Genomic DNA, 27,880 nt, shown 5'->3' on the forward strand with positions numbered 1-27,880 from the left:
GAGGAGGAGGAGGAGAGAGCCTCCGCCAGGAAGAGGAGAAAAGCTGCCTCCCTCCTTGCCTCCGACCGGCCGTCAGTCCCTCCGTCCGCCAGTCGGTCTGCCAGAGCAGAGCGGAGCGTGCTGCTCGCAGACTCTCATGAGCAGCCCGGGGGGCAGCCGTTTCCCTCTAGCCCGCCCGCCAGCTGCCCACCCCAGCCTTCCAAGATGATGAAGAGGCAGCTTAATCGGATGCGGCTGCAGCTGTCCCAGACCGGGGGCTCGGGGCGGTGAGCGCAGCCCTGGGCTGGCCTGGGTTGGGGGCGGTGGTGGGAGACGCGCGATGTGTGTGTGTGTGTGTGTGTGTGTGTGTGTGTGTGTGTGTGTGGTGTGTGTTGTGTGTGTGTGTGTGTGTGTGTGTGTGTGTGTAGGGGGGGTTGCTGAATTAGGGCTGAGAACTCCAGTACTGCAGTCCCAGCCAGCACCATCCCCAAACCTGAACCTCTTCCCTTTGCTTTCTCTTTCAACACCCCTCCCCAAAGGGCCTCCTGGGAAGGGAAGTCTCGTGAAGTGAGGCCTCAGACTCGGTGTAGCCCAGAGCCGCCCCTCCCCACTCCTTCCAACAGAAGAAGAGGTTTGGAGTCCTTAGCCCATCCCCCCAAGATGTTAGGGAAGGGGGTCTGGCTTGGTTGGGAAGAGGGGTAATCTCCACCCATGGAGGGAGGGGCCGTGATGGAGGGGACTAGGAACAGAGTGCCTTAACTAGGAGGCACCTTAGAATATAGGAGGTCAGAGTTAGGAGGGACCTTAGAACAGAGAATGTCAGAGCAGCGTGGGGCCTCACAACTGAGATTGTAAGAACTGGGAGGGCTCTTCGAAAAAGGAACTTCAGAGCTGGGAGCCCTAGAACCTGGAAAGTCAGAGTTGAGAGGACCCTTAGTAAAGAGATGCCAAAACTGGGAGGAATCTGAGCACCTGGAATGTCAGAACCGGGAGGTCCCTTAAAACCATGCGCTTTTAGAGCTTGAAGGGTCCTTAGAATAGAGGAAGTTGGTGTTTAGAGCTAAGAGTTTAGATCTTCTGGCTTAATCCCTCTCATTTACAGCTGAGGAAATTAGGAACTGTTCCCTGACCTCTCCTTCCCCTACCCCCTCCAGGTTTCTGTAGTTCAGAGGGTTTTTTTTTGGGGGGGGGCTAGTCCTGAGCTGATGGAGGGGAGGGTCAGGGACCACGATGGCTAGCTTCTCTCTCGGCCTGGGACCCTGGGGCTAGTTTCTTCCATCCGCCGGCCCCCACGCCCAGCCTCAATTATCCAGTCTGGACCTCATAAAGAATTAACATGTCAGGACCCTCCCTGGAGAGAAGGAAGGAGATTAGAGAACTCTGAGACTCCAGGGGGGCGGGGGCAGGGTGGGAAGAGGGTCTGGGCTGACCCTGTCTCCCTGGAGACAAGGACTCCTGGGGCACTTTTTAGAGGGGCAAAAAGCCTTCCATGAGCTGCTCTTCCCATAGGTCTTTGCTTTTCCTACCCCACCCCCCGCTCAGGATTTCAGTCCTCTGAATTCTGCTTTGCTTTTCCCAGGGTCAGGTAAAAATCCAGCCCCATTCCCAGGCCTAAGTTTCTAAACATCTGCTTTACAAAAACCAAAACCAGATGGCCTTGCCCTGACTCCCTTGCCATCTCCTCCCTGCCCCTCCTCCCCATCCCCTCATGGGACCTAGAGTTCTTTTTCTCATGTTGTAGGGGGGAAAAATAACAGACTGGACACCAGGATACCTGGGTTGTAATTGTGTTTCTGCTACTTACTACCTGTGAGACCTTGGACAAGTCACTTCTCTGGACCTCAGTTTCCTCATCCTTCAGATAAGGGGGTTGGACTCGGTGACCTCTGGAATTCTCTAATTGTGTGACTTCAATCTGTATTATAGGCTGTGTTGGAGAAGCTGGGGGTGTGGGGAGAAGTGAGGAGAAAAGAGGAAAGGAATCTGCATTTCAAGTTGAGAGGGACCCTAAGCTAAGCCCCTCTTTTTTTTTTTTTTACAGAGAAGGAGACTGAGGCTTAGAGGGCAAGTGATTTAGGATCATAGCTTTAGAGCTGGAAGACTCTCCAGAGGCCATCAGCCCAATCCACGAGTTTTCCAGAGGGGGACACTGAGGCCTAAAAAGAGAAGTGCTTTAACATTATAAGAACATAGATGTACCCTTCGAGGCCATTTTCCAGATGAGGGCAGGTTGGCCAAGAGCACAGAGACAACATCCAAGCCAAGCTTCTTTTCACTGTTTTTTCTGTCTCCAAACTGAAGCCACATGGATCTGTCTCTCTCTCCCTCCCATCCCCCCCTCACTCTATCCCCTCCCCCCACCCCCTAGCTCTAACACCTCCCTCGAGCTCGGCACTTTACTCCAGCTGCTTTCTATCATGGCCCTCCCAGGTTTGGTGTGGGGGCCCCTGAGAAGCTCTTCCTGCTGCCCTGCCCCACTTTCCCAGGTGCAGCTCTGGGTGGAGAAGGAAGCAGCCTGACTTTGAATTCCCAGCTGCTTTGGAATGTGCTCTGGCTGGAGGGGTGTGGGGAAGAGTGAGAGACAAGAACCAGGAGCTGAGTGTGGACAGTCAGGGATCCTTCCTGAAAGGACACATCAGCTAAGGCTTCTGTCCTCTCCACCCTCTGCTCCTTCAGCTCCTAGTTGGTCACCCTGAAGGGCCCCCCAGTCCAGACTGGGTACTGGTCATAGGATCACAGATTTAGAACTCCGAAGGGCCTCAGAGGACTAGTTTGCCTGCTCATTTATAGGAGACTGAGGCACAGAGACAGCCAGTGGCTTGCCTTGGGTTGCACAGCTACTGTGAGCCAAGACTTCAATCTAGATCTGCCAACTCCCCTATATCATGATATCTGTCAGGGAGTTCTGTGGAAGCAGGAAAGTAGGTTGAGTAGAGGTCTCCAACTTCCCTCCTCACGCAGTCTCTGTCCCCCACAGTGCCCAAGAAACTGCTGAATTTCTGAGCGAGGACCTGCTTCAGGTATGGATGTGGGCAAAATGACGAGAGGCAGGCCTGTACAGGAGCTGGGAAGGTGGAGGGAGAAATAAAGGAGGGAGGTAGCCAAGTGCGTGCTATGAGTCACCAGAACCTCCTGGACTGGATTTCTCTTCGAAGGAAGATGTCACCCTGGGGAAAATAGGGTGCCTGGAGTAGATCGAAGGGGAGGAGAAAAGAGGCAGTGTCCCTAAAGGAGGAGCTCAGATGTGGCCAAGTATTGGGTATGTGGCAAGAGACTACCTGGCAGTGAGGAGAGAGGAAACCAGTCAATGGATAAACATTTATTAAACATCTCCTGTGTACTTATGTTAACTTAGGTTAAATGTTGGATACATAGAAAGAGACAAAGACAGTCTCTACCCTCAAGAAGCCTACAGTCTAATGGAAACTGTGAGCAGCACACCGTGCATCCCGTGTGCACTTCTCCCTCTCAGCCTCTTTCTTCCATCCTCAGGTAGAACAGAGGCTAGAGCCAGCCAAGCGGGCTGCTCACAATGTCCATAAGAGGCTGCAGGCCTGCTTACAGGGCCAGAGCGGGGCAGACATGGAGAAGCGTGTCGTGAGTATGCACAGGACCCGTTGGTGGGGGGAGGATGTGGGAGAGAGATGGCTTCAGAGCTGAAGGTTGGTGGTAACCAAGATTAGGGGAGGTCAGAGGATGCTAGAGCCCGAGCTACAAGACAGTTTGGAGTACAACCTCTTCATTTTACAGATGAGGAAACTGAGGCCCAAGGAATTGGTGACTTGCCCAAAGTCAGGCAGGAAGTATCAGACAGAATTTGAACTCAGTTCCTCAGACTTCAGATTCCATGATCTTTCCTTGGGACCCTTCCCCCTACCCTTTGGTTCCAGCAAAAGAACTCTGGGTCCCCTCTCTTCCCCTGCTCCATCACATTGCACATAACCCAAACTGGGTTTGTTCCATAATATTTACCAAACATCTATTAAGTGCCAGGCACCATACAGGGTATTGGGGTTACAAAGACAGAATAAACCAGCCCCTGCCCCAAGGGGCTTCTAGTCCCTGGGGCTTCAGATTCCTCATCTGGAAAATGAGGCGGTTGGACTCCCGGGTCCTTTTCAGCTCCAGCTGTGTGATCCTGAGACCCCTCCCATTATATTGGGCTGGGAGGCAAGGACACCTTGGGTCCAAAGCTGATGTTCTGTTGTAGGATGAAAAGTCGATACAAAGTATGCCCAGAGTAGATATAAGGTAACTTGTGAGGATGGAAAAGGCTTGCTTTGGGGAATTCTTAGAGGTTGAGGTAAGAAGAGAGGGCACTTCAGGTGTCTGGACCAGCCTGTGCATAAGTATAGTGGGGAGAGACTGGAATCTGACGGTCAGCAAGAAAGCCAGTCTGGCTGGAAAGTAGAGTGTGTAAGGGTGAGTAGTTAAGTGTTCGGTCTGAAAGGTGGACCAGAGACAGACTGTGGAGGGCTTGAAATGCCAAATGAAGGAGTCTGTGTTTAAGGCAAGAGGGAGTTGCTGCAGGCTTTCTCTTGAGCAGGAGAGTAACATGGTCAGACCTGGGTTTTAGGAATATCCATTTGGCAGCTGTGTGGACAGTGGATTGGAGAAGGGAGAAACTGGTCAAGTCATGTTAATAAGCATTTATAAGCATCTACCAGGCACTGTGTGTGCGAAGTGGTAGAGAGTCAAAGAAACTCCAAAAAAAAAAACCCACCAAAAAAACCCCCCCTAACCCCAAAATGTTTACAAGATGTTACAACATGTTTTGGATGTCATTACTGCTCTTGGTTAGACTAAATAAAATGGCAGCAGCTAGGTGGCACAGTGAATAGAGCACTGGCCCTGGAGTCAGGAGGGCCTGAGTTCAAATCTGGCCTCTGACACTTACGAGCTATGTGACCCTGGGCAAGTCACTTCACCCTGATTGCCTCAAAAACAAACCAAAAAAATGGCTGATGATTCCCTGTCTAACCTTGCCCAGATCCCACCATCCCAGCATGCCCCTTTGCCACCTTCCCTCCACGTTTCCATGTGCTAGCCTGATAGAAAAAGCCTTGAGTGGGAAGTCAGGAGACCTGGGTATCACTCCCAGCTCTACCACTGGGTCACTGTATACTCTCAGACAAACTACTTGGCCTCTCCGATCCTCAGTTTCTTCATCTGCAAAATGGGGGTTATGATAATGGAATCACACAGCTGGGAGGGATGTCAGGGGTCATCTAGTCCAAGATCCCCAACCTTCAAGGATGGAGAACTAAGTCACCCCCCTATCCCCACCCCACCCCAAGGCAGCCAACTGTACTTTGGTCAGCTTTAATTACTTGGAATTTTTGTCCTTATATGGAGCCCAGATCTGACTCTCTCAGCAGCTGTCCCCCCTGGCCTGCCCCCTTGCTCCTGGTTCTGCCTTCTGGGGCCAAGGAGGACAAGGCTAAGCCCTCTTCCCCATGACAATCCTCAGCTACATGAAAACTGCTATTCCATCTTGCCCTTCCCCCACCCAGAGTCTTCTCTGGCTGTAGGTTCTCCTCACATACTGACCTTTACCCTTCAGTCCCCTTCCTCCTCCCTCAGAGGGTATTGTAAGGATCGAAGGATGCAGGCTTGCTCTGGAAAGTAAGAAGCACTGGAAAAATACAAGTGCATTATTCGGTGCTGAGAAGATGCATTTCTAGTGTGTGTGTTTCTGGGTCTTTTTCGTGTAGAGCCCATTCTCTACTTAAGAGTGAGACTTTTAGGGGCAGGGGGAGACAAGCATTATTCCGTCCCACTTCAGGAGGCAGGTACAGTGGAAAGAGTACTGTCTCGAGAGAACTTCTGATTCTTCCTCTTACATTTAACATCTGTGTGATCTTGGCCAAGTCAGGCCACTTCCCTGGGCCTCAGTTTCCTCACCTGTAAAATGAGGGGAGTTGGACTAGTTGACCTTGTGGATCACTAGGTCTGTGAAGTCACTGTGGAGTGCCTTGGCTAGTTCTCGACTAGTTCAGTCTCCAGTGGAAGGGAGCAGATCTCACTTTCTTACCTCAACCTTTTGTCTTTGCAGAAGAAACTGCCACTCATGGCTCTGTCCCACACAATGGCCGAGAGCATCAAAGAGTTGGATCCAGATTCTAGTATGGGGTGAGTGAACTGGGGAGGGAATTAGCTCGTGGAGTCCCAGGGTCTGGAGGAGCAGAGGATGGGCCAGAGTTGGGAGGGTCCTCTTTCCCTAGTGGAGAGGGGGACAAGGGCTGGAGTTTACTTGTTTCCCACCCCACCCCCCACGGGGCAGAGGACTAGAGGTGGGCGGGGGGAAGGAGTCTCAGTCTGACTGTGGTCACTTGGTCCCCACAGGAAGGCTTTAGAGATTAGCTGTTCCATCCAGAGTCAGCTAGCTCGGGTCTTGGCAGAGTTTGAGATGGCCCTGGAGAGAGATGTCCTACAGCCCCTCAACAGGCTGAGTGAGGTAATCAGTCATCTTAACGGCCCACAAAATGTTGTCAATTTTATGAAAGGTTTTACGTGCATTATGGTGATAAGACCCACCCAAGTTACCCTCCCACGTCTCATGGTAGCCTAGAAATGACTCCAGCTCTCAAAGGCTCTGCTGGCAGAGTACAACTCTGACCTAGGTCTTACCAAGCTGGAAAGGCTTTCAGAAGGGACCAGGCTGTCCTCTGAGGACCTGCCTCCCTAGGGTTCTAGCCTCCAGGTGATGAATTGTTTGCTAAGTACAAGCCTGAATTAATAATAACTATTATAATAATTGTCACTTATCTTAGTACTTCCAAATTTTATTGATATCTTTTGTTTTTTTCATCACATACATTTCCCACTATATCTCTTCTCTATCCTAGAGAGCCAACCTCAGCAAATCACTTCATTTTTCTGGGCCTCAGTTTCCTCATTTGTAAAATGAAAGGGTTGGATGTGATAACTTCTGAAGTCCTTCCAGCTCTAAATTTCCAGCTCTAAATATAGGAGGAGCTAGGTAACAAAGAAAAAAAAGGGGGGGGATCAATTTCAGCAAAAACTAACCAACATTATCAAATAAGTGCAACATTATATATAGTGTTCCACACCTGTCGTCCCCCACCTCTGCAAAGAAGGGAAGAAAGTACATTCTCCTATCTCTTCTTTGGGCTCACACTTGGTCATATACCTTGAAAGCTTTTGGTTTCAATTGTTTCATTGTTCTTTCCATTTATGTTGTTATAATCATTTCTTATATTGTTTTCCTGGTTCTGATTACTGCTTTCTATATCAGTTCATGTAAATCTTCCCATGCCTCTCTGCATTCATCATATTTCATCCTTTCTTATGGCGCAGTAATATTCTGTTACATTTCTATACAATGATGGAATTCTACATTGTATCTACTTCTTTGCTACTACAGAAAGTTCTGCCATATTTTGATATGTGTGGGGCTGTTTTGTGGTCTTTTTTTAACCTCCTCATGGTATGTAACTAAATGTAATCTCTGGGTCAGAGTAACATGTTAGTTACTTTATATAATTCTAAATGGTTTTCCAGGATGGTTGAACTAATTCACCATTCTACCAACAATTCATTAATCTGCCAATTTTTCCACAACATTTCCAACATTGACTATTCCCATCTCTTGATCTTTAGCCATTTGTTGGTTGTAAGGGGAAACCTCAGAGTTGTTTTTTATTTGCATTTTCCTATTATTAGCTCTATGTGGTTAATAGTTTATGAGGCTTCTTTTGATAAATATTTGTCCATATGCCTTGACTACTTATCCAATGGAGAATGGTTCATGGTCTCACATATTTCTGTTAACTCACTGTATATATCTTCACTATGCAAGGATTTTTCTGCCCAGTTTTTTTTCTCTTATCCTGCTTGTATTAATTTTGCATCACCTTTATTTTTGAATATCTCTCCTCCTTCCCTACCCATGAGCCATTGCTTGTAACAAAAAATAAAAAAGAAAGGAAAATGAGCAGTTTAGGGACAGTTAGGTGGCACAGTGGATACAGCTCTGGCCTTGGAGTCAGGAGGACCTGAGTTCAAATTTGGCCTCAGACACATAACAGTTACTAGCTGTGTGACCCTGGGCAAGTCACTTAACCCTGACTGCCTCACTAAAAAGCAAAAAACAAATTTTTTTTAGAAAAAAGCAATTTAGCAAAACCAACAAGAACAATAAATAAGTCTGTGTGTGCACTTAACCTTATTAAAAGTACCTCCCCCAAATCACACCATTATATAGATGTGAAAAAAGCTTTTGACAAAGTTCAATACTAATTTATGCTTCAAAAAAAAAACCCTACAGGTATAGAAGGGAATTTTTTTTTTGGCAAGGTAATGGGGTGAAGTAACCTGCCCAAGGTCACACAGATAGTGTCAAGTGTCTGAGACCAGATTTGAACTCAGGTCTTCTGAATTCGGGGCTGGTACTCTATGCACTGCACCATCTAGCTGCCCCTAGAAGGGAAACTTTTAATATGATTAAAAGTAGATCTCTAAAACCAAAAGTTTGCCTTATGGATAATGGGAAAACACTAGAAGCTTTGCCAATAACTGCAAGCATAAAGCAAGTATGCCCTCTTTCCCTACTTCCTCCCCACTCTCTACTGAAGGATGACTAAATAAACTGTGGCACTTGATTATAATGAAATGTGGCCATGCCCTAAGAATTGATGGGCATGAAGAATGCAGAAAAGCCTGGTTTATATGAACTGACACAGAATGAATACACAGACCCGTGGAAACACTATATGCAATGACCAAAATGGTGTAAAAGGAAAAGGGGCCCAAACTGAACACTGTGCAATCAGAGTGATCCAGCTTGGGCCCAAAGAAGATGTGAGGCAGAGCATTCCCTTCCTTTCTTTTCAGGGACAGAAACTGTGGGCCTGGGGTGTTCATATACCGTCTTAGTTGACATGTTAGTTGGTTTTGTTCAATTATTTTTCTCTCTGTCTTTTTTACTTTTTTTACTCTTTGTTACAAAGGATGGCTCTATGGGTAAGGGAAGGACGAGATAGTTTCATATCTCCTATATTCAGAAGTCAAAGTGATTTAAAAACAAGAGAAATTAATACGTTTTAATTAAGCTTTTTTTTCCCTGGAGGCAATTGGCATTAAGTGACCTGCTAGTGACACAGCTAGTTAAGTGTCTGAGGCCAGATTTGAACGCGGGTCCTCCAAGGCTGGTGCTCCACCTAGCACCACACCACCTAGCTGCCCCAATAATTTTTTTTCCTAAGAAAGAAATCAAAGGCATAAACATTGGCAAAGGAGAGCCAGTTATTTGTTTGCTGATAACTTGATGGTTTACTTAGCCCCAAAGAATCAGCAAACAAACAAATTGAGATAGAAACAATTTTAGTAAAGTTGGCCTTGCCTAAGTATCCATCTTGGAGGCAGGGAATCAGAGAGCCTATGCTCAAATTCTGGCACCATCACTTCTTGCTGTGTTCCCTTGGGAAAATCACCTAACTTCTCTGGTCTTCAGTTTCCTTTTTTGTGAAAAACAACTGAAAGGTTGGCCCAAGAGCTATTAAAGGCTCCTGACAGGCTGTGCCTTTTGTCTGATCCACCAGGAGGAGCTTCCATCCATTCTCAAGCATAAAAAAAACCTCCAGAAATTGGTGTTAGACTGGAATGCCCTGAAGAGCAGGTGAGTGGGTGGTACTGACCTGGGGTTTGGACCCACACAAACTAGGTGACCCATGCCAGGCTGGGTGTCTGGTGGGCTCTGGGATCAGGCAGGGGCCCCTCTCCTAGCTCACTTTGCTCTGTTTCCCAGCCACAGGCCACACCCTTGATACCACCCTGGTCATCTCAGCACCCCCCCCACTGGAGGGGAGCTAGGGGAGCCCACCCATCCAACACCAAGGGTCCCTTCTGCTGATGACAGTAGGGCCGCCTTCCCAGACAAAGGGCAAGGCATTTTTAAAGTGTGCGTGCATCCTTCCATGCACATGTGTGCTCGTGTACATAGTATGTGAATGCAGGTGTAGCCATGTGCACACGTATATATAAGCATGCTCTTTTGTGCTCATGAGTGTGTTTGTGTGTTGTGTGATGTTTTGTGCAAATGTACATACATGAGTATATCATGCATGTGTTGAGTACACATGCATCTACATGGGTACTGTGCAGAAGTAAGAGCGTGCACAACAGCTGTGTGGACCTGCACGTGCATGGGCATGCTCACAACACATGCACACACCTGTGTAAGCACATGCACACCATGACACGAACATGAATAGTCACACATAGTGCCGTCATGACAAAGGGTCTGGACTTGGAGCCAGAAGAACCCAGGTGAAATTCTGGGCCCTATAGCTTCCTAGCTGTGTGACCTGGAGCAAACCACTCCCTGTCTCTGACAAACAATGACAATTATAATGAAAGTCATGACAGCCCCTGTCTCTGTGGCCTTTGGAGGCTGACCCAGCACTTTGGGGATCCTTCACAATACTCCTGGGAGGTGGATGTAACCCACTGAGGCTCATTCCACAGTCTTGAGGGGTCAGAACGTTGCTTTGTAAGCTCCCAAATACCCATCTTAGCAGCCAACATTTGCGTAGCCTTGCAGGTCTGGCAGCTGCCTTGGGTAGGCATGGGGGTGGGGGGAATAATGTGCCTTTTTTTTTTTGGTTAGGCAATGGGGTTAAGTGACTTGCTCACAGTCACACAGCTAGTAAGTGTCAAGTGTCTGAGGCCACATCTGAACTCAGGTCCTCCTGACTCCAAGGCCAGAGCTCTATCCACTGTGCCACCTTGCTGCCCCTGTAATGTGCCTTTTTATCACATTTGCAGATAAAGAGGCTCAGAGAGGTTAATTGATGGCTCAGGGTCACACAGTGCCTGAAATACAGGTGTTTGAGAGGATGCTGTCATCAGTGTGTGTGTGTGTGTGTGTGATGGTGAACACATATATTCTCGTGCCTGGGTCTTGTACTCCTGATGAGGCATCTCTTCTGGCATGGTTTGTTTGTGGGTGCCTTGGACGAGCTGGTGAGCCAGCCAGCCGAGACCCTCTGGGTTCCCTATTGGAGGGCTCTAACCAGGCTGTGCTTCCCAGAGGCCACAAGGGGGCGCCTGGCCCTATGTGTCCCCTGAGGGGAAGACTCTAACCAGGCTGGGCTTGGCACAGAGCACAAGGAGGCACCCATGCGCACATCCCCTTCCTGACTAACGGAATACTCAGGTGAGCTCATTTGTATTAAAACCCCAGCATTCATGGTGAGCTGCCAGGAACCTGGATGACTTGGGGGGGGAGGTGATTGGTCATTATATCTTTTTCCTCCTGACCTTCTCCAGGCTCAGTCAGATGGCCAAAAATTCAAGCCTCGGACCTGGTGTGGGGGGCCCTGGGGGTCACAACACCACAACCAATAAGCTGGAGACCCTGAAGGAAGAGGAAGAAGAACTGAAGAGGAAGGTGGAGCAATCCAAGGTGAGGACCTGGAAGGTGCCATGGCTCTTCGCAGGGGGATCTTACTGCAAGTCAAGTCACTGCCCATCTCTGGGTCTGTTTCCTCCTGTGTAAAATAGAGATGACTTTTTTTTTTGCACTCACTAGAAGCCGACTGAAACATAAAATAAAATACCTAGGAATACATAGGGAACTAGTTATATTGAGATACAGTTATAAAAATATTTTAAAAAGCTAAAATAAGTTCATAGCCTCAGGATAAGAACTGTTTGATCTACAGCTAAAAAGAACTTCAGAAGTCTAATCTAATCCAACCTTCCCATTTTACCAATGGGGAAACTGAGGCCCAAGAAGTGAAGTGGTTTGTGCATGGTCACATGGGTAGTAAGTGACAGAGGCAGGATTTGAACCCAGATCCTCTGTCTCTAAATCCTAACTCCTTTCTACCGTGTGCCACCACCTCCAGGTATTCTGCCTCCAGAACAGTCTTTCTTATCACTAAACCTAACTGATATTTATATTGTGCATTAAGGTTTGCAAAGTTCTTTCTATCCATTATCTCCTCTGATCCTCACAACAACTCTGGGAAGGGAGATGCTATTCTTGTCCCCATTTTACAGAGGAGGAAACTGAGGCCCAGAGAGGTTGTGACCCTTAGTCAATAAACAGCTATTAAGGGCCAGACACCATGCTAAGCACTGGTGATACAAAGAAAGGCAAAAGACAGTGCAGTGCTTCATCTACCAGGCCTTAGTGCCTCTCCAAGTAACCCCACTGACAAAATGATACATATTTCAACTCATTTCAAACATTCATTAAGCTTGTGTGTTATTATACGCAAGAATTGTGCCAGGCACTGGAGATGAAGAATGGAGGTGAAGTGAGCTGTCCGAAGTTGAATGGCAAGGAAGTGATGGCCCTGGGAGTTCAGTTCAACTCAACCCCCATTTGCTTAGTGCCTATTGTATGCCAGGTCTTGTACTAGGTGCTGAGAATAGAAAAATCATTACAAAGTAGTCACTGTCTGAAAAATGGTTATATTCTGCTGGGGGGGGGGGTGTCATCATGGGCTACCATCCTGCCTCCCACTCCAGGGGCAGGCCCACCATGATGGCCTTGAGGGCTAGGGAGGAAGAGAGGGACTGACCTCAGAGCTGGTTGGAATTTTCCTGTGTCTCTCCTAGGATGAGTATCTGTCAGATCTGTACCACTTTGCTACGAAGGAAGACAGCTATGCAAACTACTTCATCAGTGTAAGAGCTTCCAGGAATCCTACCCCCCCCATCCCTTCCCCAGGCAATGTTGCCAGGATGGTGTGGAGAGCTCTGGAGAGTGGGGAAAGGCTGCTGCTTCCCGGCAGAGGAGCCCAGGGGAAAGGAAGATATAGAGGGTACCCAGGCCTCCCCAATCTGAGGAGGAAGGAGAGTCTACAAAGTTTCCCACCTCCCCACCAGGGGTCAGTGACCCTCTTTCTGTACTGTCAGAGGCGTCCTCCCAGGGTGGGATTGGGGAAGGTGGGAGAGGAGCTCTGATAGGGGAATCCCAACTTCTTGGCCCCCAAGACTCACCTTATGGCCCTCGCCTCGAGGCCCTCACCCTGACCCTTATCTTACACAGCTTCTGGAGCTGCAGGCTAGTTACCACCGCAAATCCTTGAGCTCACTGGACACAGCCCTGGCTGAGCTGAAGGAGACCCACGGCCACACAGGTATTGGTGGTAGAGCAGACAGCCTCCTCCTTTCCCTGCCCCTTCCCATATCCAATGCATCCATGGTTAATGGGGAGCTCAGGACTCTGACCTCTTCCCCTTAAGGCCTATGTGACCTCAGCCAAGTCACTTTCCATCCTTATCCTCAGTTTCCTCACAGCACAGTAGAACAGGCAATGGCACAGGAGACCCACGGGCTAGCTTCAAATGCTGCTTCTCGAGAGCCTTTATAACAAAGAATAAAACAGGCAGGGAAGAGAAGTTGAGTAAAATTAACAGAATGAAGAAGCCAAGTTTGACAGTAGATGAGGTATGAAAAACCATCATAACACCTGCTCCAACTAGCTCATAGAAGGTGCGCTGCTCCAGGGCAGGGACCGGGTGCCTTTTGTCACCCGGCAAGGTGTGTGGCACAGAATAGGCCCTTAATAAATTCTCAATGGATGGAATCAGAACTCTTGAATGGAGCGACCACGAGCATACCATGTACCCGGCTCTGTCCAAGGTGCTGGAGAGACAGGGACAAAAATGAGCAATTCTACCCTCAAGTGGCTGATATTTACTGGATAAATTAAAGGCAACACAGAACATATATGTAGTAAATGTTAAAGAAAATGACACAGGCATTGGAGGAGGAATTATATGATACATTTTGTTTCTGAATGAACAAAGTGACTTCAGGACTACAATAGATGCTTTAAAAAAAAGAAAAAGGAAAAAAACCCAAATGGGTGTTCCAAAAATATACCAAAACTTGAAATTATTGGGACACTTGTCTTTTCCTGAATTTGCCATCCATCCTCCATGCCTCTACTCCCTACCAACTGGTTCCAAATTGCCAGCAATTTACATGGGTCCCTGAATGAGGGGAGGAAAGGGCCAGACTCCCTGATGGGTTGGGAGGGAGGGAGGGGAGGGATGTCTTTGATTTGGGTCACCAGGCCTCCTTTGGGGATGCTCTGGGGGCTCAGAGAAAACTTTCTAAAAGCAGCGGGTATTGGGGAGGAGAGATTTAAAGGGAGTAGGGGTGGGGATGGTTGAAGTAGAGGATGAGTGAGGAGAAACCTCCCCCCTCCCCCTGCTTCCTCCAGACTTCTGATGATTTTACCTCTGTCCTATCTAGTGGAAGGAGTAATCCTAAGGAATTAGAGAGAAAAGATAATTTAGAAACCATTTAGTCCACCCCCTCCAACCCAGTCCAATCCAATAAACTTTTGTGAAGTGTCTAGGATTCCTTACCAGTCATTGGGTGCTTGGGAAAACAGAGGCAACACCTCCCTCTCCCATAATTGACAGATATGGAAACTGAGGTTCAGAAGGGCGAGTGACTTGCCCAGGGTCACACAGCCAAGCTAAGATTCAAACTTATATATTGATTGAATTGTGTGTATGTTTAATGAGATTTTTTTTTCAATCTACAAGCCTTTGTTTTCACTCATTCCTGCTTCTCTCCCACTGGAAAAAAAAATGCCTCGTGCTGTGAGGGGGAATGGCGGCAAGGACAGCATTTTTTCTCCTATGCCCTGAAAGGGTCATGGATTTTCACAGGAAAGGGACTTCTGAGGTCTCTTATTTTACAGAGGAGAAAACTGAGGCCCAGAGAGGTATCCAAAGTGGCACAATAGCAGAGCTAGGATTTGAATCCAGGCCCTCTGGCTCCGAATTCAGCATGCTTCTCATGGTGTGGAGCTCCTGAGCTGAGCCAGAGGAAGAGTAGATTGGGAGGTTAGTTTGAGGGCACAGGAGTGACAAAAGGGAGAGTAAGGTAACCTTTTCAGTCTCATGTCTTGCCCCCAAGGCTGTTCTTTCAGAGGAGGGAAAGGTGAGGCACTCCTTTCTTCACCCTGTCCCATCTCATCTTCCCCCCCACAGACAGCGGCACCCGAGTGTCAGATGTCCCCTCCACCAAAGTGTACGGGGTGGCCTTAAGGACGCATCTGCAGGAGACAGGCCGGGACGTTGCTTTGCCGCTGGAGGCCTGTGTGTTGATGCTTCTGTCTGAAGGCATGAAGGAAGAGGTAGAAGGGAGGAGGGCACCTGTAGGGCCCAACTCACACCTGGGAGGGGCTGGGGAAAAAAAGTCCTAGGTGGCCAGTAAGGATACTTATCCTATGTGGCTATGGAGAATAATAAGAGCGCTGGATTAGTTCTTAGAGACTGGCCCATCCAGCCCTGCCATTTTACACATGGGGAAACTGAGGCCCAGAGAAGGGAAGGGGCTTGCCCAAAGCTGCAGGTAGTGAGTGAGCAGCAGAGCTGAGATTCAAACACAGCTGACATGTTTACAAAGGGCTTTTATGTATATCTCTCAACTGCTCTATGAGAAAGTGGGGTGGGGCTTATTCTTGCCCCGAGAGGTCAGATGATTTGGCCAAGGTCACACAGTGGATTAATAACAGAGCTGGCTCTCCTGATACTCTTCTGCTACTGAAATGAGCCACTTCTGCCACCTTCTGGCTCATCTCTGTTGTTGGGAATTGTATCGTACAGGTCTTCAGGTTAACAACATGGTTCCCTAGTAATATAAATGCTCCTAGGAGAGCTGAGCCATTATCAGTCATTTCTACCTTAGTGTGAGCAAGTGTCAGATCTTTTCCTAAGTGCATAGTGTTATTATATAAGGAGGCCAGAAGGATGTTCCAACCTTAGAGCCTTGAGGGTGGAGGGAGAAGCTTAATTCCATGGAGGGTTGGGGATGGGATGTCCAAGGCTGGCGTTGTTTCTTCTCTCTCCATCCCCCATGGCAGGTCGACACACCCAAGCCCTTTCCATCATCCATCCATTTCCTTCTTCCTCTGGCCTCCTTGGGATTCTATCTTCCCCTTGGCCTCTCTGCCTCAATAGGCAGCCCTCCACAACAAAGACTTTCCATTTCCCTAGGGTCTCTTCCGCCTGGCAGCTGGGGCCTCTGTGCTCAAGAGGCTGAAGCAGACTATGACCCTCGATCCCAGCAGCCTGGAGGAATTCTGCTCCGACCCTCATGCTGTTGCTGGTACCAGAGCTTCTTTCTTTCTTTTTTTCCTTTTTCTTTCTTTCCATGCTTTCTTCCTTTTTTCCTTTCTTTTTTCTTTCTTACCATCCTTTCCTTCTTTCTTCTTTTTCTTCTCCTTTTCCCCATCTTCCTCTTTCCTTTTTCTATCCCTTTTTCTGTCTTTCCTTTCTATACTTCTTTCTTCCTTTCTTTTTTCCTCCTTCTCTCCCTTTTGCTTTCCTTTTTTCTATCCTTCTCTTCCTTCCTTCCATTATTCTTTCTCCTTCCTTTCTTCATCCCTCCTTCCTTTTTTTCTTTTTACCTTTCTGTTGGCCTCTTTAGCTTTTACATCACTTTCATTTTCCAGACTGTTCTTCCCCCTCCCCCACCCTGTGGACCATCCCTTATTACAAAAAAGAAAAAAAAGGCAGAGTGGGGGGAGGAAGTTAGAGGTTAGCAAAACTACCCAGCAAACAAGCAAGCCCAACAGGATGTGTATGCCACATCTGGGGCATCCCTTCAGCAGAGGAAAGACAAAGTCGAGGTAATCTGGACACTGATTTCAGTTCTCTGGCCTAATTCCACCACTCGTGTTTCATTGCTTTGGATGGAGCACTCCCCTGTTGGCATGCCAGTGGGAGGCTGCTGGGGAGCAGGTTTGATGGGGGCAGGCCCTGGGGATTCTGGGCATAGGGATGACACTGGCTCCCTCCCCTCATCTCCTCCTCTTTTCAGGGGCCCTCAAGTCCTACCTCCGGGAGCTTCCTGAACCCCTCATGACATCTGAGCTCTATGAGGACTGGTTGACAGCTGCCAAGTGAGTGTTGACAGAAAGCCAGTCGAGGCAGAGTGGGTGAGGAGGGCCCCATGGGGGAGCAGCACAACACTGGACTTATGTTCAGAAAGATCTGAGTTCTACTCTCACCCCAGACCCTTCCCAGCTGAGTGGGAGGGGGGGATTAGGCTCAATGGTCTGAGGGCAGGCCATTCTAGTTCCAAATCTATAATTGTTTGTTGCTTTTTTTTCTTTTTAGGCGATTGGGGTTAAGTGACTTGCCCAAGGTCACACAGCTAGTAAGGGTCAAGTGTCTGGTCTGAGGCCGGATCTGAACTCAGGTCCTCCTGACTTCAGGGCCAGTGCTCTATCCGCTGCGCCCCCTAGCTGCCCCCTCCAAATCTATGTTTGAATGAGAAAGTCCAAGGCCTTCCTTTCACAGCAGCTTGTCCCCACTCCAAATCCCACTGCCTTTTCTCATTTGTGTTCCTGTTTTCCCTGTCCCCAGTCTGAAGGAACCAGTGGCCCGGCTGGAGGGCCTCCAAGAAGTATGTGGGAAGCTGCCCCAGGAAAATCTCTGCAACCTGAGGTGGGCCCCACAATGCAGTCAGGTGACTGGGCTGAGGGGAGGGTTTGCTGGGGGCAGGCGGGGAACAGGGCTGGGGAAGCCCCTTTAAATTGGGAAGGAGCCGGGAGGGGGAGTGGCCCCACTCTTGCTTCCTTCCCTCACCTCTCCTCTCCCCGCCAGGTACTTGATCAAGTTCCTAGCCAGGCTGGCCAAGGAGCAGGAGGTGAACAAGATGACCCCAAGCAACATCGCCATCGTCCTAGGGCCAAACCTGCTATGGCCGCCCACGAGGGATGGGTAGGAGCAAGAACGTGGGAACCTTAGACCCAGAAGGGAGCACCTGACCAGGGAAGGACCTTAGCAGAGAACACTGGGATGTAGAATGTGGGATGTGGAGCTGGGAGGGCCCTCGGAACAGGGAATGTCAGGGCTGGGAGGGGCTTCAGAACAGGGAATGTCTGGGCTAGAAGATCCTTTAGAACAGGGAATGTCAGGGCTGGGAGGGGCCTCGGAACAGGGAATGTCAGGGCTGGGAGGGGCTTCAGAACAGGGAATGTCAGGACTGGGAGGTCCTTTAGAACAGGGAATGTCGGGGCTGGGAGGGGCCTCGGAACAGGGAATGTCAGGGCTGGGAGGGGCTTCAGAACAGGGAATGTCAGGACTGGGAGGTCCTTTAGAACAGGGAATGTCGGGGCTAGAAGATCCTTTAGAACAGGGAATGTCAGGGCTGGGAGGGGCCTTAGAACAGGGAATGTCAGGGCTGGGAGGGGCTTCAGAACAGGGAATGTCAGGACTGGGAGGTCCTTTAGAACAGGGAATGTCGGGGCTGGGAGGGCCTCGGAACAGGGAATGTCAGGGCTGGGAGGGGCTTCAGAACAGGGAATGTCAGGACTGGGAGGTCCTTTAGAACAGGGAATGTCGGGGCTAGAAGATCCTTTAGAACAGGGAATGTCAGGGCTGGGAGGTCCTTTAGAACAGGGAATGTCACAGTTGGGAGGAGCCTCGGAACAGGGAATGTCAGGGCTGGGAGGGGCTTCAGAACAGGGAATGTCGGGGCTAGAAGATCCTTTAGAACAGGGAATGTCAGGACTGGGAGGGGCCTCAGAACAGGGAATGTCAGGACTGGGAGGTCCTTTAGAACAGGGAATGTCGGGGCTAGAAGATCCTTTAGAACAGGGAATGTCAGGGCTGGGAGGTCCTTTAGAACAGGGAATGTCACAGTTGGGAGGGGCCTCGGAACAGGGAATGTCAGGGCTGGGAGGAGCCTCTGAACAGTGAATGGTTATTGAGCTTGGCAGGACCTGCTAGAATCTTTCTGAACTCAGAAACTCTTCCAGACCACGGAATGATATCAGAGGAGGAAAGGCATTAGTGGAGGCTAGAAGTAGAGATATTCTCTGATTAAAGGAATTCTGAAGTTCTACAAAATCCCTTCAGACAATGTGTGCTCAGGTGCTGTCCACACCCTGAGCCTTCCCTGGGGGGAGGACAGGTAGAGTTCACAGGTATTCTCTTTACTAGGAAATCCTAGACTAGGCACTGGGGCTGGGAACCTGGCCTAATGCTACCCTCCTCTCTGCTCCCCATCTCAGGGACCAGGCTCAGCTGGACACAGCCTCCGTATCTTCTATCCAGGTGGTGGGTGTGGTGGAGGCATTGATCCAGAATTCAGACACCCTCTTCCCAGGAGGTAAGGTCTTCTGTGTGAATGTGTCTGTGTATATCTGTGTATGTGCTGGTGTGTCTGCATGTGTTTGTGTAAATGTATATGTCTGTCCATGTGAGTATCTGTGTATGAGAGTATGTGTGCGTGTCGCCTTGGGAGAGTCAGGGGATCTAGGACTAACTAAGGTAGAAGCAGGGAGGGGTGGTGGCAAGGACCAGACCGTCAGCCCTTAAATGTCCCCATGTCCGGGGGGAGGACCTACTCCACTCCCCCTTTTGTTCCTACTGGATGTTCTGCCCCTTCCTCAGCCCTCCAAATGTGGAGCTTCCCCGGGCACAGTGGGAAGAGTCAGAAGAATCAGAAGATTACAGTGATCTGGCAGAAATTTGCTTTAGACAACAGCTTAAAACCCCAACCACAAAATCAGCTCAAACTAGAGCTTACTATTAAAAGTTGTAACATTTTCTAAAGTGACAGAACCAAGTCCTGTAAAAAGACACACCTAAGGAACGAATTTGTAATCAAAGAAGAGAGGGAAATGATCACAAAAGACAAAGTCGATCATTTCCGTTTCATGAAATTGGAAGGCTTTGGTACTAACAAAGTTGGGTAGCTGAGTTAAGCAGTAAGTTGAGAAGGAAAAAAGAAAATCTTTGCATCAAATATGTCTGAGGAGGGTCTGCTATCCAAATCTGTGGGTAATTAACAGAAATATTCAAGGCCTAAAGCCTTTCCCCAATCATAAGGAGTAAAAGGCAATGGACAGACAGTTCTCTAAAGAAAACTGAATAAATGAGTGAAGGAGGGAATGAATGAAGAACTATCTATTAAGCGCTCACTCTGGGCAAGGTTTTTGGAGACACAAACAGAAAAGAAAGCCCTTGTACTCAAGGAGTTGAGCACACATGGTGGTAAGGCCCGGAGTCTTAGGACGCAGCGGCCAGAGCAGATGGCAATAATCCATTTTCTTCAATGTCAATTCCATGAGCAAAACCAGATTGGTTTCTGATGGTGAATCATGGGACCTCAGCAAGGGAGGGGTGGGGAAAAGAGTCAGAAGACCTGGGTTTGTGTCTCTTCTCTGATACCATGTGTGTGACTGTTGGTAAGTCCCCACCTCTCTAAGCCACAACTTTTTCTTCCATAAAATGGGTGTAATGATACCCATACTGCCCACTTCACATGGTGGGGGTGGAGAGGCAAAAATCTTAATGTACTACAGAAATGTTCTGCTTTTCAATCAATCAAAAAAGCTACCCTGTGCCAGGCCCTGAGCTAGGTGCTGAGGATACACAGACAAAGGGAATGCTCCCTGTCCTCAGAGAGTTTCCATTCTAACCAATGCAGGCTCTTAGAAAAATTACCTCATTTTTGACTGCTGCCTTTTGGTTTTACGTCACATTTGTTTTTGATTCTAGCCCATCTCTACCACTCACTACCTGTATGACCTTGGGCAAGTCCCTTTCTGGGTCTCAGTTTCCTTATTTGCAAAATGAGGGGGCTGTACTTGATGGCCTGTGAGGCCACTTCCATCCCTAGACCTGTGACCCTCCCCTGCCCGGTGAGACATTCCTTGCAGTAAAGACTTAAAAAGAAGGAGGAAAACAGCAACTCGGCAAATTTCACCAAAATTCACTTGAAAGTTTAGGCAGTGTTCCCCACCCATGGTCCCACACCTTGTCGATGGAGGGAGAGAGGTGCTCAGAATGGAACAAAGGGTCCTCAAGGGCAGGAACTGGTCACTCTTCATCTTTGTATCTACCCCGCCCCCAGCAGTCCTTGGCATATGGCAGGCAGCTGCCCAGTCAGTGTTCGTTAGCTGAACGGAATTCAGTTCAATCGACTCTATCCCAGGAAAGCTTAGAATTTTCCCCCCTTCTTTTGCAGATATCGATTTCAGTGTCTCCGGCTTATTTGCTTCTCCCACTGTCCTGTATCAACCCCACTCCCAGGAAAAGTTTATTGATGGTCCCAAGTCAGAAGAATTCCCAGCCACCATCACACCCCCTCCAGTGGCTAAGGAAGGGTAAGAACATCTGGACATCAAAATGGCTTCAGGGCCCCCCTGGAGTGAGCCAGTTCAGGTCTTTGACAGGCTGGACAACTAGTATCTCTTCCAGTTCTGAGGATTCTTTCTGGGAAATGGAGGGAGGTAGGGAGAGGTGGCCTTGTGGGCTTCCCTTATGTTTTATAAGGTTAGAGATGCCCCCAAACATCTCCAGCCTCTCTCACTGGTGGTGGTGGTGGTGGTGGTAGTAGTAACAATAATAATTAATAATAGCTAGCATTTATATAGCTCCTACAATGTGCCAGGTACTAAGGGCTTTACAAATATCTCATTTAATCCTCAGGACATCCTTGGAAGGTAGGTGCTGTTATTATCCCCATTTTCCAGTTGAGGAAACAGACAGAGGTTAAATGACTTGCCCAAGGTCACACAGCTAGTTAAGTATCTGAAGCTGGATTTAAACTCAAGAGGTCTTCCTGACTCTGAGGCCAGCAATCTATATATTGTACCATATAAGCTGCCTCAGTGGTAGATAGCAGATGTTACACACCCATTATTCTGAATTGCTCTAGACCTGTTGGGAAATTTATATTACCAGTTAGTGGGACAACAGTTGAGATACGGCCGACCCTGGGGTCTAGGAGGTCACAGACCCTGACATAACTACAGAATCAGAGGATTTAGGGCTCGAAGGGACCCTAAAGACTGTTTAATTGAGCCTCCTCAATCCTCTACCCCAGTTCCACTTGGGAACCCTCTAGGTCGCATACTCCCTTCCTCTCCAACTTTAGGCCCCCAGGGTTTGAGGAACTGGGTAGGAATATCCAGGATATTATGTTCAGGCATAAGGGACTTGTTTTGACTTACTGATTCCAAGAAGAGTCTAGAATCCAGAGCTACTGAGATGTCCTGTCCCCCTGCCATGGGTAAGCTCTAGAATTCTAGAACCTTAGACTTGGAAAAAAAATATTATTGTGCCTCAGTTTCCTCATCTGTAAAATGAGAAGATTGGACTAGCTTCTCTGAGGTCCCTTCCAGTTTTATGTAATACTTTATAATCCTATGGTTTTTGATACCACTACCTCCTGTCTAGACTAGGAATCCTGGAAAGCATCTTCCTTATAGACATTTGAATACTTAGATTGGTGGGGAGCTCAGCACTGCCCATTCAGCTGTGATTATTATATTGCGCTGAACCTTGCCCACATTGACCTGTGAGTTCACCTACTTCCCTCTGACTGCCTCTATTCTACTCAGCCCAGGCAGACTTGCCAGCTTGGTTCTCAGTCCTCTGACTGATAGTTGGGGTGTGGTTACACAAATGATTACTAAGAGAGGCCTCGCCCTGAGAGTATGGAGACTCCTAGAAAAGTGCCGCGGGGCTCCCTCTCTCTAGCTAAGACCTGTGTTCCCATATTTCTCTTTGTCCCTCAGTAAGGAAGACTTGGAACCTCCACCAAGGCCCACCTCCCCAAAGATCAGCCGGAACCCCACAGAAGTGCCTGGACCAGCTGAGGAAACAGCCCGCAAGAGTGAGTCTCCCTATGGCCAAGCCCTCAGGGTGGCCTGCCATGGGAAGTAAGAGTCTCAGGGGCTGAGATCTTGTTCAGAGAAGGGGTTGGGACTGCTAAAGCCTAGTCTACATGGAGAGAGACAACATGAGCAGCATAAAATGAGAGGCAAGGAACCCCGAGAACGTTGGCATGGCTGGTCTGGGAGGGCCCATAGCACAGATGCTCCTTGGCAGCCAAAGATGGTTTCACTTCTGTGGCATTCAGTAGGTTCTTAATAAATGCTTCTTGATTCATCGGAATATAAAATGCCAGGGCTAGGAGGGCCTTAGAACAGAGAAGGTCAGGGCTTGCAGGGCCTTAGAACAGGGAAGGTCAGGGCTGGCAGGGCCTTAGAACAGGGAAGGTCAGGGCTGGGAGGGACCTCAGAACAAGGAATGTCAGAGCTGGGAGGGCCTTAGAACGGGGAAGGTCAGGGCTGGGAAGGCCTTAGAACAGGGAAGGTCAGGGCTGGGAGGGACCTCAGAACAAGGAATGTCAGAGCTGGGAGGGCCTTAGAACAGGGAATGTCAGAACTGGGAGGAGCCTTAGAACTGGCAATGTCAGAGCAGAGAGGGGCTTTAGAACAGGGAATATCAGGGCTAGGAGGGAGCTTAGAACGGGGAAGATCAGGACATAGCATGTTAGAACCCAGAATGGGAGGAACTCTTAAAGAGCATCTAGTCCACATGACCATAGTGAGGCCCACGGAAAGGAAGTGATTTGCCCAAGGTTACACTGGGCTTTTGGCAGAGCCAGGAGTAGAAGCCAGGGCTCTGGACTCTTACACCAGAATTCTTGCCCCTGCATCCTGCTGCACTGTGCTGGAGAGATCATAGGTGCTGGGCCGGGGGAGGGGGAGGGGGAGGCCAGAGTAGACTTGAATAGTCAGGGAAGTCTTGGAGGACCAGGGTCTTGGGTGATGGCAAGGTCAAGGGTCAGGGTAGGAATATCTGGCATCCCTAATCTAACTTTTTTCCCCCTCTGACTTTCTCCGTAGCCAAACGCCCAGCCCCTGCCCGGCCCATGGTGCCTCCACCCCAGGTCCTGAATCCCCGATCTTCACCCCCAACCATTCCCACTACGGTCCCAACCCCAACGCAGCCTCAGCCGCAGCCACAGTCCCAGCCTCAGCCTCAGCCCCAGCCCCAGCCCCCTACCCCAGGGAGTCCTGCTACTCCCAGGGCCCTCCCCCGACGTCAGGCAGGCAGCAACATTAAGGCCCCCTCTGTGCCACCTCCATTGCCTCCTCAACCTCCCCAGCCTGTGCGCCGGCTAAGCCGACCCTCCCCTGCTTCCCCCAACCCCAGTGCTGAGCCTGAGGTCCCTGGGGAGCCCAGAGGCCCTGAGGGGGAGAGCTGTGCAGCTGGGGTCATCATTCCTCCCCAGCCCCGGCCTAGGACTCTTGCCTCAGAGACCAACTGAGCCAGGGCGGCCTGGCTGCCTCCTCCCACCACAGTGCACTGCTCCTCCCCCTCTCCCCCCCTGCCTCTTCTATTCTCTGGGGCCCCCTTTCCCTCTGGCCCACCCCTGGCCTCATCCCATCTGGGAGCTCCAGTGACTCAGCCCTCAACTGCCTGTGAGACAGGATGGAAATCTCTCAGCCACAAGTGCCTCTGGCCCCCAGCCCCAGCTGGGCTGGTCCCTTGCCTTGGGAGCTGAGGAGGAGCCCGGGCCTTCTCTCTCCCTTCTTCTGGCGCCCCTGGTTCTGGGTGTCCAGAGCCTCTCTCTCCAGTGCCTGGCGGGGTCCAGTCACAGAGGGAAAGAGAAGAGGAACAGGGAGGGCCCTTAGTTTCACTTCCCTAGGAGAGCATCTATTTTCCTTTACCAGAAATGTTTTTGTTTTTGTCCTGGTATAGCTTGTAAATTATTTTGGATTAAATTAGATTGCATTCTGTGTGCGGCCTGGCTTCCCCCTTTGTCCTCCGAATAAAGGTGATTATTGAGAAAGGAAGACACAGCTCCCTCTGTGACTGAAGGTCAGGTTTATTCTGGAACAAACTGTGGTGAGCCTTGTTCCTTCCACCCTCAGAGGGTCACAGGGCATCTGCTCACTACAGCATCGCCGGCCAAGAGTTACACGGCCTGTTTGAACACTTCTGGCAATGGGGTGCTCACCGTCTCATGACAATAACAGTGCTGGCAAGGCACTTTACAAATGATCACATTTGAGCCACACAACAATCTTGGGAGGTAGGTGCTCTTATTATCCCCATTTTACAACTGAGGAAACTGAGGCTGGCACCAAGTTAAGTGATTTTGCTAAAGGTCACACAGCTAGTGTCTGAGACCATATTTGAACTCAGATCTTCTGATACCAGGCCGGGCACAGGTATATACTGCCACATTGCCACCTAGCTGCTTCTATCATATGGCATATGTATATGTATGTGTGTGTGTGTATAAGCTGAATATTATGTAACTTCTATATAGACAAATATAACCTACCTTTCTCTGTGTGTGTGTGTGTATATATATATATATATATATACATACACATATATGTGTATCATACACACAAATATACAATGTATATATTCACAAATATATGTATAGATACAATGTGTGCAAACACAAATATATGTACAATGTATATATACAGAAATATATGTATAAATACAATGTGTATATATACCCACAATCATGCATATACACAGATAACAATGTATATATAGAATGCGCCTATAAATGTAAATATATATACAATCCTTGTGCGTGCACGTATAGACACATATGACTTACTACCTTTCTTTATATGCTTACTGTTTAGTACAGTGACTGCCACACAGTAGACTCCATATAAATGCTTATTCCTTTCCCCTCACTCCCGCCTTGGGAAGGGTCCAAATGCCCACTCGTGATCGGGTTAAAATCCAACCAATCAGTTTCTAGGGGCCCCGCCTCAAGGAAAGGCCCCTCTTGCTCTGGGATGGACTTCCACCCCACAGTCCCAGGAGCCACGTGGGCAGAAAGGATCGAGCCAACTCCCTTCCCCTCCCTTCCCTTCCCGCCGCGGTCACCCAAAGGCCCTGCCCACCCAAAGGCATTTTCCCGGGAAAATCTGACCTTAGCCTAGCAACTACCTCTCCCTCGCTCCTGATTGGCCGTGGCATCCGGGCCGACCCATCTCTTCCATCCGGCTGTCGCTCATTATCGCCTCTTAGTGCTTATTGGACAGTTCCTCCCTCCGACCCGACCTTTAATAGGTGATGTTGGACGTCAATCCCGGCTCAGGCCCGCCCCCAAGCCCACCAGGAGTTGAAAACTCTAAGTGCCCATTGGTCGGTTCCGCCGTTCGCCCACCTCCTCATCTTTTCAAGTTTCCCCGGTCTTACTTCGGGCTCGCGGCCATCATCCCAAGCTCCCCTTCCTTAGTTCTGATTGGTCCTTCTCCCGGAGAAGGAAAATTAGTCACGGATTGGCTGGATTTTTTTTTTGAACTATCCAAGCTGGCTCGCCCCCATGTCGCCGTCATCTCCAGTCCGATGGATGTGGCCTCATGCTGTGGCCCCCGAGTTCTCCGGTACCACAGTGCCCCTCGGCCCGCTTCCACAGGGAGGGCCCAGGGATACCACAACAAAGCTAAGAACGCTGCCCCTCCCTAAGAGGCTGGACCTGTACTCTTTCATTGGTCAGTTCTACCATCAGTTTTGGCTTTGGTCCCGCCTCCTCGAAGGATGTAAGCTTCGGGGAAGTGCATCTTTCAGCCCGTTGGCCCGTTTTGCCTTTGTATGGGCGATGGCTCCACCCAATCGCTGTCTGCCTCTCCTAGCTCGCATCTTTGTTCGCTCTTTGGCTGTCATTTCGAGCCGTGTCCCCACCCGCTTCTGACACTCGGCACCCATTGGTCTCTTTCTGCATCAACGCCGGAATGTATCCGTTCTGGACCCGGCCAGCGGGATACTATTCTCCCATTGGTTGATTCTTTCAGCCCTCTGCGTGGATTGGTTCCTCTCTTTCCACGCCCCTAGGCCGCCCCAGGGACGCTGGGGCTACTCTAGTGGAGGCTGGGACTTCGGGGAGAGGGCGGTGGAGGAGAAGCTCTTCACCTATTGGCCCACTGTTTTGAGCCCGTTGTAAATTTCCTGGCCGTCCCTCCCATTGGCGGCCGCCCCTCGCTCCAGGCCCAGCTCCTCGGCGATGCTTTGCGTCCATTGGCTCCAGGGCGTTGGGCGGGACATTGGGCGGCAGCGGCGACGTCATTCCCGCGGGAGAAAGCCCGGTGGCTGGCCTGGGCTTGCCTGAGCTGGGCCGGGCCGGGCCGGGCCGGGCGGCTGTATGGCGGTCTGCGAGCGCCTGGGCGGGGGCGCCCTGCGGGACCTGCTGGCCCGCACCCAGAGCGTGCTGTTCGACTGCGACGGGGTGCTGTGGAACGGGGAGCGCGCCGTGCCAGGCGCGCCCGAGCTGCTGGAGCGGCTGGGCCGCAGCGGCAAGGCGGCGCTCTTCGTGAGCAACAACAGCAGACGCTCGGTGGCCGAGCTGGCGGGCCGCTTCGCGCGCCTCGGATTCCGCGGCGTGGCGGCCGAGCAGCTGTTCAGCTCGGCGCTGTGCGCGGCCCGCCTGCTGCGCCAGCGCCTGCCGCGGCCCTGCCCGCCGGGCGCCGTCTTCGTGCTGGGCGGCGACGGGCTGCGCGGAGAGCTGCGGGCCGCGGGGCTGCGCCTGGCCGGCGACGAACCGGGGCCCGTGCGCGCCGTGCTCGTGGGCTACGACGAGCACTTCACCTTCGCCAAGCTGAGCGAGGCCTGCGCCCACCTGCGCGACCCCGAATGCCTCCTGGTGGCCACCGACGTGGACCCGTGGCACCCACTCAGCGACGGCCGCACCACCCCCGGTGAGGGCCGGGGGGGCGTGAGGGGGCAGGGCGCAGCCTGGGAGGGTTGGCCTGAGCTCGGGATCCGTCGGGCCAGCCGCAGCTGCGGGAACACTGGGAGCGAGAAGGGAGGGGAGGATGGGCCTCGGAGAACAGTCAGGGGCTGGGGGCTGGAGGCTGGGGGCGGTGCCGGCCTATGTTCAGGGCTCAGCTTGGGGGAGGGAGGGAGCCCCAGGATTCTGTAGAGTCTTGGGGGGCTGGTACCTCCCCAGCGGCAAGATTCCTGGGAAAGAGCAGAGGGAAGGGTCGACCTAGAGGACTGGAGGAGAATCAGGGGGCAGGGGGTGGTGCCAGACTAAGGTCAGGGCTTTCATCTTATGAGGGGAAGGGGAAGGAGGGACCCTGGTATCCTTGGAGGAGAAACTAGGGAGGTGGAAC

The 27,880-nt window shown here is 50.3% G+C and overlaps 2 protein-coding genes and 1 long non-coding RNA gene across 5 annotated transcripts in view; 2 read left to right on the plus strand and 1 right to left on the minus strand.

Annotated features, from left to right (window-relative positions):
• SH3BP1 (SH3 domain binding protein 1) lies at nt 1-24,529 on the plus strand. Its single transcript, XM_020982548.2, has 18 exons — nt 1-266; nt 2,957-2,999; nt 3,472-3,576; nt 6,035-6,111; nt 6,325-6,436; nt 9,543-9,619; nt 11,272-11,407; nt 12,571-12,639; nt 13,004-13,094; nt 14,967-15,112; nt 15,975-16,086; nt 16,801-16,882; nt 17,349-17,429; nt 17,589-17,705; nt 19,001-19,098; nt 20,962-21,100; nt 22,517-22,614; nt 23,633-24,529. The coding sequence occupies exons 1-18, from the start codon at nt 205-207 to the stop codon at nt 24,055-24,057; spliced, it is 2,070 nt and encodes a 689-aa protein (XP_020838207.1). The 5' UTR covers nt 1-204; the 3' UTR covers nt 24,058-24,529.
• On the minus strand, nt 3,284-26,885 carry LOC144454766 (uncharacterized). 3 transcript variants are annotated; one of them, XR_013483288.1, is made up of 3 exons: nt 25,699-26,885; nt 6,014-13,319; nt 3,284-5,883 (listed from the first exon to the last, which is right to left on the minus strand). It is a non-coding gene; the product is annotated as an uncharacterized LOC144454766 (long non-coding RNA). The 3 variants fall into 3 exon arrangements; XR_013483289.1 differs by having other exon boundaries at nt 3,284-4,572; nt 5,530-13,319; XR_013483287.1 differs by having other exon boundaries at nt 3,284-13,319.
• The window catches only part of PDXP (pyridoxal phosphatase), an 11,447-nt gene continuing 10,378 nt past the window's right edge, over nt 26,812-27,880 (plus strand). The window contains exon 1 of the mRNA XM_020982551.2: nt 26,812-27,463. Coding sequence (XP_020838210.1) covers nt 26,911-27,463 — 553 coding nt within the window. The 5' untranslated portion in view covers nt 26,812-26,910. The remainder of the gene's footprint in view (nt 27,464-27,880) is intronic.

This window comes from Phascolarctos cinereus, unplaced genomic scaffold, assembly GCF_003287225.1.
Source record: "Phascolarctos cinereus isolate Bilbo 61053 unplaced genomic scaffold, phaCin_HiC Scaffold_1;HRSCAF=81, whole genome shotgun sequence".
In the NCBI taxonomy this organism is placed as follows: domain Eukaryota; kingdom Metazoa; phylum Chordata; class Mammalia; order Diprotodontia; family Phascolarctidae; genus Phascolarctos; species Phascolarctos cinereus.

Bases quoted from the DNA above. Each gene is read 5' to 3' on its own strand.
- SH3BP1 (XM_020982548.2), top strand. From the start codon at position 205: ATGATGAAGAGGCAGCTTAATCGGATGCGGCTGCAGCTGTCCCAGACC. The intron at 3,000-3,471 runs GTATGGATGTGG...TTCCATCCTCAG, and splicing joins TGAGCGAGGACCTGCTTCAG to GTAGAACAGAGGCTAGAGCC. The intron at 15,113-15,974 runs GTAGAAGGGAGG...CCATTTCCCTAG, and splicing joins CTGAAGGCATGAAGGAAGAG to GGTCTCTTCCGCCTGGCAGC.